Source organism: Rosa rugosa, chromosome 4 (assembly GCF_958449725.1).
Source record: "Rosa rugosa chromosome 4, drRosRugo1.1, whole genome shotgun sequence".
NCBI classification, from domain to species: domain Eukaryota; kingdom Viridiplantae; phylum Streptophyta; class Magnoliopsida; order Rosales; family Rosaceae; genus Rosa; species Rosa rugosa.
In genome coordinates, this window is record NC_084823.1 from 48,530,454 (window position 1) to 48,546,633 (window position 16,180).

Sequence of the window (16,180 nt, forward strand, 5' to 3'; positions counted from 1 at the left end):
GATGAGACATAGCGGGGACATACCACGACAATTCCTGTCGTTTCTACTGAACATTCGTGTTCTTATCTCCCCCTAACAACGGGAAGACTGTCTCATCAAAGTGACAACCCGCAAATCTAGCGGTAATGAGATCGCCTTGCAAGGGCATTAAGTGGCGGACGATTATCGGAGTCTCAAATCCAACGTAGTTGCCTATTCGTCTGTAAGGACCTGTCATAGTGCGCTGTGGCGGCGCAATTGGCACATAAATGGCTCACTCAAATGTGCGTAAGGACGAAATACTTGTACCCAGTCACTAGCTGTAACACAGAGATACATTGAGTGGCGGTAGGTCGTAGACGAATTAGCATAGCTGCATGCGATATTGCATCACCCCAAGCAGATATAAGGAGATTGGTGCGCATTACCAATGTCCAGACTACCATCGTAGTAGTTTCCGCGAGACCATTTGGGTGTGTTCATGAGAATATGATGTCCAACATCAGTCCCATTGCAATATCCATCGAAAGTCTTCGATGTAAACTCTTTAGCATTGTCAAATCTAATTGACTGAATAGGATGATTCGGGGAGTGAGTCCGTTGTCATATGATATGTGCTAGGAGTGTAGCATAAGCAACATTACAAGTGGACAATGGCACAACACGTGACCAGCGTGTTTGCGTGTCAACCAACATCATGTCAACCACAGAATCCCCACGAATTCTATGTAAGAACAGAATGAGTATGTTCATTTCCTTTGCATAGGACGGTCTCAGTCCTAATTTCCCTAAGGAACGGGCTTTATAATTTGAGTGATAGGCCTTAGAAGCAACCAATAAGGATTGTGGTTGGGCCTGAGCGTCTGAAACGCTATTGGAAGAAAGTTGGTGATTGCAGCATCACCTGGGGCGTCATCACCATGATGGACGCCATCCATGGCATCATGGATAGGGACTCTGCCAGCCCTAGGCTGGTGGTGGACAGCGGCGGCGCCAGAGGCAGCAGCGGCAGCGGCGGTCACACTTAGTCCAGGAATCAACTTTTGATTCATGCTTCGTTGCGCTCGAGAGAATGGATGTCCATGTGAAGTCTTTAGATGTCCATGTGAAGTCTTTAGTAGACGGATCATCATATCATGACTAGGATGACCTATCATGTCGTGACAAAGCCAATATGTGTCTAAATCCAAGAGATCTTCTCTCATGACTTTATTGGATTTAATAGCTCGAATAGTGACATAGAGTCCACTAGAGAGACACATAAACTTCTCTAAGATGTGCATTTATTCGCAATCATTAGAAGTATTGCAAAGGAACTCATTTCCGTTCTTTACATGTGTTTTCGCATGGAATCCATTGGCTATTCATAGGTGCGATTTGCCCTAAGAGCGTAGTGAGTTTCTGTGACGGTAATCAAGGTGCCATTTGACAAGGGGAACTTGGGCTATTCCATGTCCTTGAATTAACACTGATGGCCCAGCCATCGTAGTCACAAAGTAATATGCTCAGGATAATGAAAAGAACTCGAAATTTTATTGATGAGCCAACGGAATACATCATTGTCTCTTAACCATTAGGAGAATCTAATCCAAATGCTAGCTAATGCAAAATAAAGGTAGTCGTTTGACTTCTTTCAGTAACTCCAAAATAAATATGACCAGGTGAGTAGAGAGATGTCGGTGGAGCAAAACTCGCTTAAGTACCACTTATCTCAAAACCTTCCTAGACATCATACTCATTTTGGATGAGCCTATGTGAAGAAAAACTAAACCAATGGCATTTACTACAAAGTATATGGCAATTGCCTATTATATCTCTTGGAAAAATAAAGACTTAAACAGAATTGGCGATCTATTGATCTCAGCCAGATTTGTAGTCTTCAACCCTTCACTCTAGATCATCTTCTTGATCTTCTTGTTCCACATAGTGAGCTTCTCTTGCTTCACAATATGCTTTGTAGGCGGTGACAATTTCTTCACGAGCTCTACAAATGTGTGCCTATCGACCGGATACTCCACATCGAGAACATACATCTCTTTGCTCAGAATCCATTGATTGAGGCGCTTTGAAAGCGTCATTTAGATGGCTCTTAGTGTTGGTGGCACCACCAACATGGCCAGAGGTGTTGCCTCCCTCTCTCTTTCCACGTTTACCTCTTCGGTTCCGTGTTCGCCTATTTTGGCGGTTACCTTCCCAACTAGAGCGATTATATGGACCAGAACGTCCAGAAGTATCCCTAAGATTAGGGTTTCGCTCTTGGCGTCCCTAAGAGAGGGTCATGCTTTTCGGAATAAGAGAGGGTCATGATATCCCTAAGACTATAATTGGATTTCGGAATAAGCTGTGTTTCTACGGATCTCGAATTATAGTTCTTCACAAGGATGTTGTCATGCTTTTCAGCGACATTCATAGCTCCAATAAGCTCATGAAACCTTGTGATCCGTCCTGCAGTAACATCGATTCGATAGTTCTTAGCAACCATCAATGCAGAGACAGGGAAGGTAGAGAGAGTCTTCTCAATCAACATCGCATCTGTGATCTCTTTACCACATAATTCCATTAAGGATTTAATGCGAAATGCTTCCGGGTTGTAGTCAAGAACTGACTTGAAATCACAGAAGCAGAGGCTATGCCATCTCACTTCTAGGTCAGGAAGCAGGGAGTCACGGACGTTGCCAAATCTTTCTTCGAGTGAGACCCACAACCTTATGGTGTCTTCTTCATTCATACACTCATACTGGAGCGAATCATCCATATGACGAGTCATTAGGATGATGACTTTCACCTTATTTGCCTCTAAGGCTGCTCTATTTACTTCCAAAGCTTGAGCTTGCTCAACAGTTAGCACGTCCTAGCTAGGCTCGAGAATCATATCCAAGATTCCATCGGCATTGAGATGCTAGAGGACATCACGAACCCACCTGTGATATCCAGAGCCAGTTGTTCCCAATGGAGTAAAGTCCAATTTGTTCAGGTTACTCATCCTGAAAGAGAACAAGAAATTAGGGTTAGTTTCGGAGCGTAAAAGGCTACCACGAAAACATATAAAATTTCTGAGCGTAATCGCTTCCAAGAAATTCAATTCCAAGAGATATTGGATTAGATTGAAACAATGACGTAAGTGGTCGATCATAAATTCTCTACAAACTCTAAGTTTGGAGATCTCAACAAGCTCCAAGCTTGGAGTGAGCATGAACCTCCACAGTTAGGCTTAATTAGGTCTCCCCTATGATGAAGAAAGGGTGGTAGAAGAAGGGAGTTTGCAAGTCCCCGAGAAAAAGAAGAGAAAAGAAATAAAAACGGGAACTTTTAGTAAAAAATACCTCGAAATAGGTCGCCGGAAATTTGGCCGGAAAAGTCACCGGAAAATGGCCGGAAATCTGGCTTGAAAAGTCGCCGGAAAAGTTGTCGGCGGCGGCTGACCGGAGAGTTGACCGGTGGTTGACCTGGGCTGGGCTGCTCCCTCCTTCTTCTTTTTTCCACTTGGGCCGCGTCAGTTTTCTTCTTCTCTGGGCTGAGCCTTCTTTCTTCTCTGGGTTGCGTATTCCTCTTTCTTTCTTTCTTTTCTGGCTTGGGTTTTTTTCTTCTTCTGGGCTGCTCCTCCTTTTCCCTTTTTTTTTTTTTCTGGGAATGAAACCGACGGTTCAATACGTGCAGTAATTCCACCGCCCGGTTCATGATCTCTCTGGCCGTTTTTGGCTGTAATTTTACCGGTTCCGGGTTTTTGGGTTTAGGGAGTCTGTGATGGAGAAGTTTCACGGTTGAAGGCAGACTGGAAGGGCATGAACCGGTCAGGAGACAATCGCTCTCTTCTTGCGGCCGGTTCGGGTATTTTCCGGCCGGTTCTGGGGATGGCGCCGCCGGTTCTAAACTCCTGGGATTGAGGGCTTCAATATATGAGGTAGTGGTTGCTAGGGTTTGAAGGCTACGAATTTAGGGTTTCAGGGTTACAGATTCGTGCTGATAACGTGTTTAAGGAAAACAGAAATTGGAAGAGAATTGAGTCATACTTTCATTGATAATTTTATATAGAGGATTACAAAACATAGAATCAGAGTTATACAAGGAAAGATAATCGTACAATTAATCGGATATTTATGAATATCTCTAATTCAAAACCTTATTACAACTATGTCAAGTAATCTAAGGTTTGGGCCAGACACATATTCTGAATTTACTTAAACAATATTTCAATTATTCGACTGAGGCTTTAAGAATCTTAAGGGCCCGTCTAGTGTTAAGTTAACATGGCCATCATCATCAATGACTTTGAGGGGAGACCGATCAAGTTGAATCCCAAGGATCGACATGGGTTATAGAGCCCTTAAAGCAAAGCCTCCAGAAAGTTTTGTAGGCTGATCGAGAATGTTGCCTCATGAAATGATCGACAAGATTCTAATTTCTATGACTCATCATCTATGTGACTGTGAACAGTTTACCAGTCTAATAGGGCATTCCGGAACAAGGGCAAGACAGTCCTTTTAGAGAAACCTTTCAGGCAAAAAAATGCAGCAGGCAACTAGCTCAGACTACAAGCACGGGTATGATTAATTTATAAAACTCAGTTACTATTCTAAAAAAAAAAAAAATTATGAACACTACCAGTTCTTCCTCCCAAAATTGTTTAACACAACCACTTGCTAGGCCTTGTGTTCCATTGAAGAGGCAGAGGCCCGTGTGCTTCTTCTTTTTCTAGGTTTTTTTTTTTTGGCAATGAGCCCAAGTTCTTTAGGAGCAGTAATCCAAGAGAACAGGGAAAAAGATGAGAGAGGTTGAAGACAGAAGAAGCTTATGCGGGTGAGTCTATTGGCCTTTACTGCAGTGACAAAAGCATACTACTTGTTCTACGAAGATGTGGAGGTTTTTGTCTGTCTAAGCAGGAAAACCATCACACATTTATGTATCTGTTACCATCATAGTTGCATCAAGTAGCATTGTTTGACTCTTCATAATAAACTGGTTTTCGATATGCTTTGTAGTATCCATCACAACAGGCTGCCGGCCAACAGAAATAGACCGCAGCAGGCCGGAAATTAATTAAGAAAACAAGGTGGCAAGTTCATTTATGAGCTTCCCTTTAACATATCCTATCACACATAAGGTCTAACAACCTATATATATTGCTATCATTGTCTTCTATATATGCAAAGAGAGATTGTAGAACTATATGTTCAAAATACCAGTGGAGAGATGGAAGAAAGCAAGGACAGCCATAAGGGTGAAAAAGGTGAGACATCAGCTTCTCCTTCTTCACCTTGTCCATTACAATTACGTTACAGAGAGTTACCTTATTACCTTCAAAGTTGTGCACTGTACTGTTCCATCTTCCCTGAGAGCTACCAGCTTTCAAAAGGGAAACTTATCCGGTTACTAGTAGCCCAAGGATTGATACAAGAAAAAGCAGGGAGGACTATGGAGGATGTAGCAGAAGAATATGTATGTGAATTGATCAACCAGCGACTGCTTCGAGTAAAGGATGAATACTCTCGGACAAGAGGGACTCAATTGAGGGTCCCCTGTTGTCTTCAAAAGTTCTGTCTTGACCAACTGAAGGAAGGAAAATTTGCAGCCTTTGGGGTTTTCATTTGTTCAGACATCACACAACTCATATCCCAAATGAACAATCTTCAACTAACTGCTTTGTTCCTGCTAGCAAATCAAAATCTATCTCAACATGATGGTAGTTGGCTACAATTTGATGGGGCGAACACTTTAAGAGTGCTTGAGCTACAAGATACCAAAATCAAAAAGTTACCAGATGAAGTGGGAAGCCTAATACATCTCACGTATCTTGGCTTGAAAAGCACGGATATAAATGAACTTCCAGAGGGGCTAGGCAGATTAGAAGCCCTGCAAACTTTGGATATTAGATGGTGTGGGGATTTAACAGGCTTGTCAGCTGAGATACTAAATCTTGTAAGGTTGAGGCACCTCAAGATGTTCAAGAACAAATGCATTTCTGGGATGAAGCTACCGGCAGGAATAGGAAGACTCACAGATCTTCTGACCCTGACAGGTATACACGCTGGTGGTGGCACTGCAGCTGAAGTAGGTAACCTGACAGGGCTCAGAAGACTAGGAGTGATGGATGTGGACGAGGAGAATGTCATTGAGCTATTTGCCTCCATTATGAAGATGCAAGGCCTTCTTTCCTTGTGTTTAGAAGCAAAACACATATTCCCTCAGGGACAACTTATCCTCCTGGAGTCCTTCTCACCTCCGCCATTTCTTCAAAAGCTTCGCCTCGAGGGCATCCTAGAAAAGCTGCCTGCTTGGTTTGGTTCCTTGGAAAGGCTCACAAACTTAAGATTAGGCTTCTCCCATTTGTCTGAGAACCCATCATTGGTACTTCAAGTCCTACCCAACTTGAAAAACTTAACCCTTTGGCAGGCTTACGATGCAAAGCAAATAGGGAAAGAGTTCTGTAGTGCTGGTGGGTTTTCCAAGCTCGAGGTTCTCATCATTGCTTCTTGTGTTCTCGAGGAGTGGACAGAACTTGAAGAGGGAGCACTACCTAGCTTGAAGTACCTCCACTTGCACAGTTGTCTGCGGCTGAGGATGTTACCTGAAGGTCTGCAATCCCTCACCACACTGAAGCAGTTGCATTTGCTGCCTCTGCTGGATGATCATGCAGAACGGCTGAAACCTGATGGTGGAGAGGAGTATTACAAAATTAAGCACATTCCAGAGATATCATACATTACCAACTCTATGGTACAAGAATATGTGAAAACTGGGCATGGAGGAACAGTCATGATGCAAGGATAAATTTCTCCACATGTCTTTCACTGTATCTCGTAACCAGAGTTTACGTTCTTTATTAAATATGCAATATTTAACCCTTTATAAGCTTTCAAATTGCAACCATGTCAGTAAAATAAACATTTGAGGAACCAGATAGATGCTGTTACCTACTTTTTTTGTTTTTGTTTTTTTGATATATCAATGTAGCCACAAACCCTAATCACTGGACTTTGAATATGCATCGAGTTCAACCAGATGGCCCCTTAATATTATGTTCGACTCCCTATTAACCTTCAATCTCAGTATCACATCAATCAGATTCAAACTTATAACAATTCATCAACTTAGTTATCATTCTTTATGAAACACCAGAAGAGCTGCATAAAAAGCCAGAAGCTAAAGCAAGCAGCATAATTCATGATCTTAAAGAAATAGTTAAAAAGTAAGATCTTCTTGTTCCTACCACAAGATAGATTGTCAAAGTAATACAAAGAAATATGACTAACTACCTTTAATCCAGCTAACCCCAGTCGTTTTCCTCAATTGTCTTTCTGTAATGTAATCCCTTAGCTTCTTTGAATCATCCCACCTCCCATCACCAGCATATATATTCGAAAGCATGACTGTGTAAGCACTTTTTTCAGAATTACTTTCAAAGAGCTTTTGAGCTATAATTTCTGCCAGCTCAGAATCCCCACAGGCATCACAGCATGATAAAAGTGCTCCCCAAATGCCACTGTCCACTGGTTCTGGCAAGGACAAGATCAGATTGTAAGCCTCTTCCAACCTACCCTCCAACCCAAGAAGCTTCACCAGATGAACATAATGCTCTGCTCTAGCTTCAATGCCAAACTCTTTTCTCATTTTTCTGAAAATTTCTCGGCCATCTTTGACTAGGCCAGAATGACAGCATGCACAAAGGAGAGCAGAGAAAGTAGATTCATCAGGTACTAATCCGTTTCTCAGTATCTCATTAAACATTCTAAACGCCTCAGCGGCAAGTCCATGCAAACCAAGACCCAATATTAATGAATTGTATGAAACAATATTCTTCTCTGGCATGATCTTAAAAACACGAGTCCCTATCCCCATGAAACCACACTTTGAATACATGGCTATGAGAGCAGAGGAAATCATGACATCTGATTCAAGTCCACGTCGAAGAACATAAGCATGTATCTCACTACCAGGCGCTACATTTGCTATCTGAGAAGCAGCAGCCAACACACTGGCAATCAAAATAGGATCTGCCTTCTTGCCTTCCATGTTCAAACACTTGAAGAAGAACAATGCCTTCTCATAATCTCCAGACTGAGAATACCCAGTTATCAAAGAAGACCAAGTAACTAAATCTGGCTCAAACAAACCACTAAAAACTTTATGTGCAGAGTCCATACACCTGCATCTTGAATACATGCTCACAAGTACACTACATACATGATCATTAGAATCCAAATTACTTTTCAAACAAATACCATGTATTCCTTGGCCAACACTTATCAAGCTCGAATCTTTTAAACCCGAAAGCAACCCGACAAATGTATATCCATCAGGCACTACCTTCATGCATCTCATCATACTAAACAATTCTAGCCCTTTATCCCAAAACCCGAAATTTCCATAACCCGAAATCATAGAATTCCACATTACCAAGTCCAGCTGCGGTGTCCCATGAAACACCCTACTTGCTTCATCAACAAGGCCCAGTTTTGAATAAGCAGTAACAAGTGCACTGCTACAAATTGAGTCCAGTCCCAACCCAGAAACTGTAACTCCACAATGCATAAGTCTCAGTCCTTCTAAATCAAAGTTGTCAGAGCAGGCACGTATAAGACAAGCATAAGTGAAGTTATCAGGTTTGGTTTCACTTCTAACCATCCTATTAAACAGAGAAAATGCATGGTCAAATTTGTGAGCTTGAGCGTGGGCTCGAATAATGGAATTCCAAAGATAAACACTTCGGCTGGGACTTTCATCGAACACCTTACGTGCAGAGTGAAGGTCACCATTGACTGCATAGAATCTAACTATTCTAGTTGCATAAAATGGGTCATGGGAAAGATGGGTCTTGATAATCAAAGCATGCAATTGTTTGGTTCTTGATAAAGACTGGTAAACCTTGGACAGGTCCAGGTGAAGCAATTGGAACTGAAACAACATTTTGAACCTCTAAGTTAGAGGCTTGGAGATTCAATTTGACACTTGGGTTATGGCAAAGATACAAACTTGAGACATGGGTTGTGATAATTATTGTTGTGAAAATAGAAGAGATACGGAGAGTAGTACTTATTGAAAAGCAAAGAAAGAGTGCAGTATGATTGATTTATAAATGGGTCTCTTTATTCCATTAAAGGAAAATGTTACAATAAATACATAAGAACATTTTTAGGGAGCTAATTGTGCTGGAGGTGGTGGAACAGACCATATATGAGGTATATTTTTGGATGGTGCAGGTGGTGGCTGAAGTCTAGATTGCTGCAGCTTCCTCAAACTCAAGCCCAGCATTTGGCTGCCTTTGTTATGAAAAATGTACATTCTTTGACATCCATTTCCAAAGCAACCTTCTCTCTTTGAAAATGTTGTTCTTGAGCCATATGTCTTACCACCTAATTGAATTTCATGCCATGAAAAGATTACTGCATATAAGCCTTTGAAGGCCTAGCTTTGACATAATTGGATTTGATCTAATTATAAACATCATATGAAAGAGGTTGTATTACCAACTGGCCTCAATGCAGATGCCCCCATAAGAAGCAACAATACTAGTAGGGTTGCAATCACCGCAGATTTTGCCGGAAAAACATTCATCATATGCGTTGGACAGCGAAAAAGCAACTTTAACATGCCTCAACTCGCACAGTGTGAAAACAAGAAGGAATGGGGAAGCAAAGATTTATAGACTTTGCATATCAATACATTATACATGGATGGCTGCTGTAGCCTGAAGAGGAGTTTTGCTTTTGCCTACTGCTGTGGTTTAGATATTTTCAAAATGATGAATTCAATCCTGAACTTTTTAGTTCCGTCCCTTTCATTATGTTTCCCCTCAATAAATGCTTTCACAAATCACAACCATGTTTTACAGATAACTTGTCCACAAGGAACCCATGTAGATGCAACTTGCATGCATGTGCATGGCATCATCATATCTTAGAATTATCTTTGATAAAAAAAAAAGGACTAATTTCAGTTTACCCCCCTGAGGTTAGGGGTCGTCATCATGTCAGTCCCTCTAGTTTCAATTTAATCATGTTAGTCCCTGTACTCCCAAATTTCATCATCCGTGTCCAATTTCTACTATTCCGTCCAATTTGAACCATTAAGTCTGACTTTTGAGGGCTAAAATGGTCATTTCAAGACAAAAAAAAAACTAAAAAAAAAAAAGATTTTTTTTTTTTTGCATTTTTTTTCTGTTTTTTTTTTTTGCATTTTTTTTTCTTGTTTTTTTTTTTTTTCTTCGCTTATTATTATTATTATTTTTTTTTTTATAATTTTGTCTTCAACCTATACACCACAAGTTATAATAGGTTTATAAAAACAAAAAAAAAATACTCTAGGTAGTTAAAAAGCCTCTCGCTGGTCTACGATATTTGTGATATATCTGTAAAATATAATAGGTTTATAAAGTGAAGAATTTTAAGATATCCTCAATAAAGTGAAGAAATATCTATAAAATATGATTAAAAAAATAAATACAGATATTTCTTCATTTTATTGGGGATATATCCTAAAATTCTTCGCTTTATCGGAGATGTTCCACAAATATCGTAGACCAGCGAGCGAAGAATTTTAGGATATATCTCCAATAAAGTGAAGAAACATCTATATTTATTTTTTTAATCATATTTTACAAATATTTCTTCACTTTATTGGGGATATATCCTATTATTCTACACTTTATAAACCTATTATATTTTATAGATATATTTTACAAATATATCCTAAAATTTTTCACTTTATCGGAGATATATCACAAATATCGTAAACCAGCGAGTGACTTTTTAACCACCTAGAGTATTTTTTTTTTTTTTATAAACCTATTATAACTTGTGGTGTATAGGTTGAAGAAAAAATTTATAAAAAAAAAAAAAAAAAAAAAAAAAAAAATGAAACACCTAGAGTATTTTTTGTTTTTGTTTTTATATACCTATTATAACTTGTGGTATATCTCCGATAAAGCGAAGAATTTTAGGATATATCCCCAATAAAGTGAAGAAATATCTGTATTTATTTTTTTAATCATATTTTATAGATATTTCTTCACTTTATTGAGGATATCTTAAAATTCTTCACTTTATAAACCTATTATATTTTACAGATATATCCTAAAATTCTTCGCTTTATCGGAGATATATCACAAATATCGTAGACCAGCGAACGGCTTTTTAACCACCTAGAGTATTTTTTTTTGTTTTTATAAACCTATTATAACTTGTGGTGTATAGGTTGAAGACAAAATTATAAAAAAATAATAATAATAATAAGCGAAGAAAAAGAAAAAAAAAACAAGAAAATAAAAAAAATGCAAAAAAAAAAAAACAGAAAAAAAATGCAAAAAAAAAAAACAAAAAAAAGAAAAAAAAATCTTTTTTTTTTTTTAGTTTTTTTTTTGTCTTGAAATGACCATTTTAGCCCTCAAAAGTCAGACTTAACGGTCCAAATTGGACGGAATAGTAGAAATTGGACACGGATGATGAAATTTGAGAGTACAGGGACTAACATGATTAAATTGAAACTAGAGGGACTAACATGATGACGACCCCTAATCTCAGGGGGGTAAACTGAAATTAGTTCAAAAAAAAAATATGTAACAAGGATTTTATCCTTACAGTCATTTATGTCATGCACTCATGCACCATATACTATTTATATTTTTTATTTTTTATTGTATTTTATTTTATTTTATGAAATCATACTAATTATAGGTTCAGATAATTTTCTAAAACTATAACCGGGAGAGAGTAGTAACTATAAAAAAGCAATCAAATAGTGGAGTGTGATTGATATAAATATGGTACTTTTAATCCATTGAAGGAAAATGTTACAGAAAATAAGTACACTGGAAGAAATATTCTAACAAAAATAGGAGAGCTAGCTACTGTGCTGGAGGTGGAGCTGGGGGTACAAAGAATGTATGAACTTGACTTTTGGAGGGTGCAGGTGGTGGGTGTAGGCTCCTCAACCTCAGCCCCAACATTTGGCTGCCTTTGCTATGAAAGAGGTCCATAGTTTGACACCCCGTTCCAAAGCAACCTTCTCTTCTTGAAAATGTTCTTTTTGTTGTGCCATCATATCCCTTGCCACCTAATTGAATTTCATGCCATGAAATGATTAATATGCATATCAGTACTGAGCAATAGCAACAATATGTAAACCAAGTGGATCTACTTGTACCATGAAGGACACTGTTATATATTATGTTTGAATTTGGAGAAAAAACGATGCTAAGAATTAAGGTACTATTACAGTACATAGATGATTACCATCTTTAATTAATGCAGAAGTTGCTGGAACTCCCCCCATAAGAAGCAACACTACTAGTAGGGCTGCAATCACTGCAGATTTTGCCGGAAAACCGTTCACCATTGATGTCGGAACTAGAAACAAAACTTCAAAACTCCTCAACTTTGTTGTAGAAGGAAAGGGAAAGCAAAGATTTATAGACTTGGCTACCTGAACAAGAGTTTGTCTTCTGCCTGCTTTGGTTGAATTCAACCTTAGACTTTTAGTGCCATACTTTTCATTGTGTTCCTCTTAAAAAAATGCTCTCACAACCAATTAAGTTTGCAGATAGCTAATTAACGTGTGGAAAATTATGTCCCAAAAAAAAAAAAACAGGCATCAAATTATCATAGTTAAAATGTCCGGGTTTCTTAAGATGATTCAATTTTCGATCATTGGTGGGTCCTTTGAGCTCCAAAGTGAATTATAGGAACTAGATGGGCGAGGAAAACAGCCTTTGTGTATAAAGAAAAAGATAGCAATTGACCATCCTTTGCCGTCGAAAAAGATTGGTTCATATTTTTTAAAATTTACTTTATATATAGACATATAGTTGTAGATTAATCACAACAATTCAATTTTCGACCATGGATCGGTGCTCCTGAGTATCAAAGTGAGATGTGGGAAATAGATCCTCGTATCATTGCTCTATGAAGACAAATTAAAAAGAAATATGTGAATAAAATTCTCAATTATAAAAATAAATAGTAATGGACCAACCTCTCCCAATAAGTATTTTGTTGGCCAAGGTTGGCCAATTACTTTTTATTTTTATTTTTAAGTCGATTCAATTTTAAACGTACCATTGGTTGGTCCTCATGAGCTCCAAGTCAAATGTAAAAACTAGATGAGGGAGGGAAACAGCTTTTGGATGGATTAATTTTCTCAACCATTGGTCAATTACTATTTATTTTCTGTCTTATTTTTTAGAAAATTAATCACTTAATCTATCCAAAAGTTGCTTCCCCTCTGTCGTACGTCAAGTTTCTACATTTCACTTTGGAACTCATGAGAATCACCAATGGTCGAAAGTTAAACTAGATGGAACTCATGGAAGGCCGGGAAACAGCTCCTGGAAGTAGACCAGATATGTACTATGTAGACCACTAGATATTGAAAAAGCAAAAGAAAGATAGAATCTCCCTTTAATTCATAAAAGAAAATGTTACACATAATTACACTAGAAGTAAAATTTTAACAAAAAAGGTCATATAATCTTAGAGTGAGTGCAATTGTGCTGGGGGAGGTGAAGTTGGTGGAACAGACCTTCCATGAACAGGGCCTTTTGTGGGTGAGGGTGGTGGCTGAAGGCTCCTCAAGCCCAGCATTTGGCTACCTTTATTATGAAAAATGTCCATTTTTTGACATCCAGTTCCAAAGCAACTTTCTTTTCTTGAAAATGTCTTTCTTGAGCCATACAACTCTTTACCACCTAATTGAACTTCATGCATGGCAGGGAGAAAATGTGTCAATGACAAGAATGTAAGATCGTGGATGTGAATCTACTTACGAACATGAAAAGATTGGTGTTTATGTTATTGACTTTGGAAAAACACAATTGAAAAAAAAAAAAAAAAATAAGGGGGTACATAGAACATGAACCACAAATTTTTCTCAGTAAGATTGGGCTTTTGCCTTTTTTTTTTTTGGTTCCTTACACGATTATGTATAAGCCACTTAGCCACACTGATTCTAATTATTCATATAAAACTATAAACTCCATATATGCAGTAATATATATATATATATATATATATATATATATATATATATATATATATATATGCATGCATACCAAGATTCTCAGGCACAATAAGTACTAATAATTAACATGAAAAAGTTGTATTACCAACTGGAATCAATCCAGAAGTTGCTGGAAAATCCCCCATAAGAATCAAGAATAGTATGGATGCAATCACTGCAAACTTTGCCGGAAAACCATTCATCATCAATGTCGAACCAGAATCGATAACTTCAAATAAACAGTGTGAATTCAAAGGATTATAGACTTTGGAGGGTTGGCTGCTTGAAGAAGACTCTTGCTTTTGCCTGCTTTGGTTTAGATATTTCCAACTTCCAAGAGTTGAATTCAACCTTAGACTTTTAGTCCCATACCTTTCATTAAAGTGCTTTCCCTACCAAGTTTGGAGATAGCTACTGCATGTGTATGTGGATATATATGTAACAAAAAGCCAGCTGCTGGTACAACACCATCAAACATTAACTTTGCTTATATCACCATTTTTTTCTAATATGTTGTAACATTATCCTGACATTCATGTAAGTCATGCTACATAACAATTTCAATGTAAATATTAACCATAGTTAACGGTGTTCCGAGGGCGGCCGTGGACAGCGGTTGTTTGGATTGAATGTGAGATTTTTGAAATACAGAAGATGGTTCCATCATTGCGGTTGCAGGCGGTTGGCTCATTGTGGTTCCATCATTTCCGATTAAGGGAATTGGAGGTTGGACTTCTACTAGGTGATTAACAATATCTGGGATGAGAGTTGAGAACACCTTCATGTTGTTTGGACGACTGCAACACTAATGCCGACCTCTTCCATTTTTTTTTTTTTTTTTTTTTGAGAATAAGAAACTTCTATTGAAAATAATCAAAGTTACGTACATAACACAGGAATGACTGGCAGTAGACACTCTCCTCCTCAAAACCAAAATAGTATGGGTTCGTCATCATAAATGACCTCCATGAGCCGAAAGGGCCCAACCCCAGCCCTAACCACCTATAACGCCCAACCTCTCGGGTTACAGAGAATCCCGAGAATTTCGATATCACCTCATAGACAATCTGATAGTGATCGATGAATCTTTTTCTTTTTTGTCCTAGTACCTGCTAATTTGTGATTGATCAAGTTGCACCTGGTAATGATTTGGAGAAGTTTGCGGTGATTTGATTTGGTAATTGCTCTCACCATCCTTGACTAATTTTTTGTTTTTTAAATCTCTCAAGTTACTGGACGTTGACTGTTAGACAGAAGTAAGACTCAATTCAGTCAATTGACGGCTTGATCAAATGAATGGCTCAAATTGCACCACGTGTCACTCACATTGCTGGTTCATTTGCACCATTAATTGGTGCATAGAAGAATTTTCGTACATCTTGTAGCATAACATAATGAAACCATATAAATTGTACAGACTCATTACTTTCCCCATGAATCCATGCACTAAATAAGAAGGGAAAAGTGCCTCTTCAGTTTCTAAGGAGATATTTAAATTGAAAATGTGGTTCTAATGGGCTCCCTAATATAATGATTATTCATCAAACGTGGGATGCAAAGTTATATAGTAAGAGAATAGAATTTTAAAGGGCAAATTTAATTTTACCTCCCTGACCTTTACACCTTAAATCAATGGTGCCCCTACACTTATAATCTCATCACATGTACCATTGTGCTCTCCAATTTAATCAATTTTGTCCAATTATTAATTTTTTCATCAATTATTTTGTAAATTGAAAATGTGGCTCTATTGGAATCCCTTGCAAGATGACAACTCACTAACGTAGAATGCAAAATTATAGCGTAAATGACATGAATTTCAAAATATATTACACAATAGTTGGCCAAAAACCTAAGGATGAGACCAAATTGATTGAAATTGGTAAGTACCAGGGGCACCCGTGCTGAAATTAAAAGTGTAAGGGCACAAGTGATTTAGGGTTTAAAGATCAGGGAGGTAAAATGAAATTTGCGCAATTTTAAAATATACCATAATTGGCAAAAAAAAACTAAGAATTAGACAAAATTGTTTGAAATTGGAAATACAGGCATACCAGTGATGAAATTAGAATGGTAGGGGCACATGTGATTTATGGTGTAAAGACCAAGGAGGTAAAATTGAAATTTACTTTAAAATAAATCTTAATAAAGTTAACAGATAATTGTGACAATTACCCTAATAACCTATAAAATAAATAGTTTTCTCCCACTT

The 16,180-nt window shown here is 38.1% G+C and overlaps 1 protein-coding gene across 1 annotated transcript; it reads right to left on the reverse strand.

Annotated features, from left to right (window-relative positions):
• Positions 1 to 6,465: 6,465 nt before the first annotated feature.
• LOC133744255 (putative pentatricopeptide repeat-containing protein At1g64310) lies at positions 6,466 to 9,756 on the reverse strand. Its single transcript, XM_062172391.1, has 3 exons — positions 9,444 to 9,756; positions 7,233 to 9,329; positions 6,466 to 6,625 (listed from the first exon to the last, which is right to left on the reverse strand). The coding sequence occupies exons 2-3, from the start codon at positions 8,881 to 8,883 to the stop codon at positions 6,606 to 6,608; spliced, it is 1,671 nt and encodes a 556-aa protein (XP_062028375.1). The 5' UTR covers positions 8,884 to 9,329; positions 9,444 to 9,756; the 3' UTR covers positions 6,466 to 6,605.
• Between the last annotated feature and the right edge of the window lie 6,424 nt (positions 9,757 to 16,180).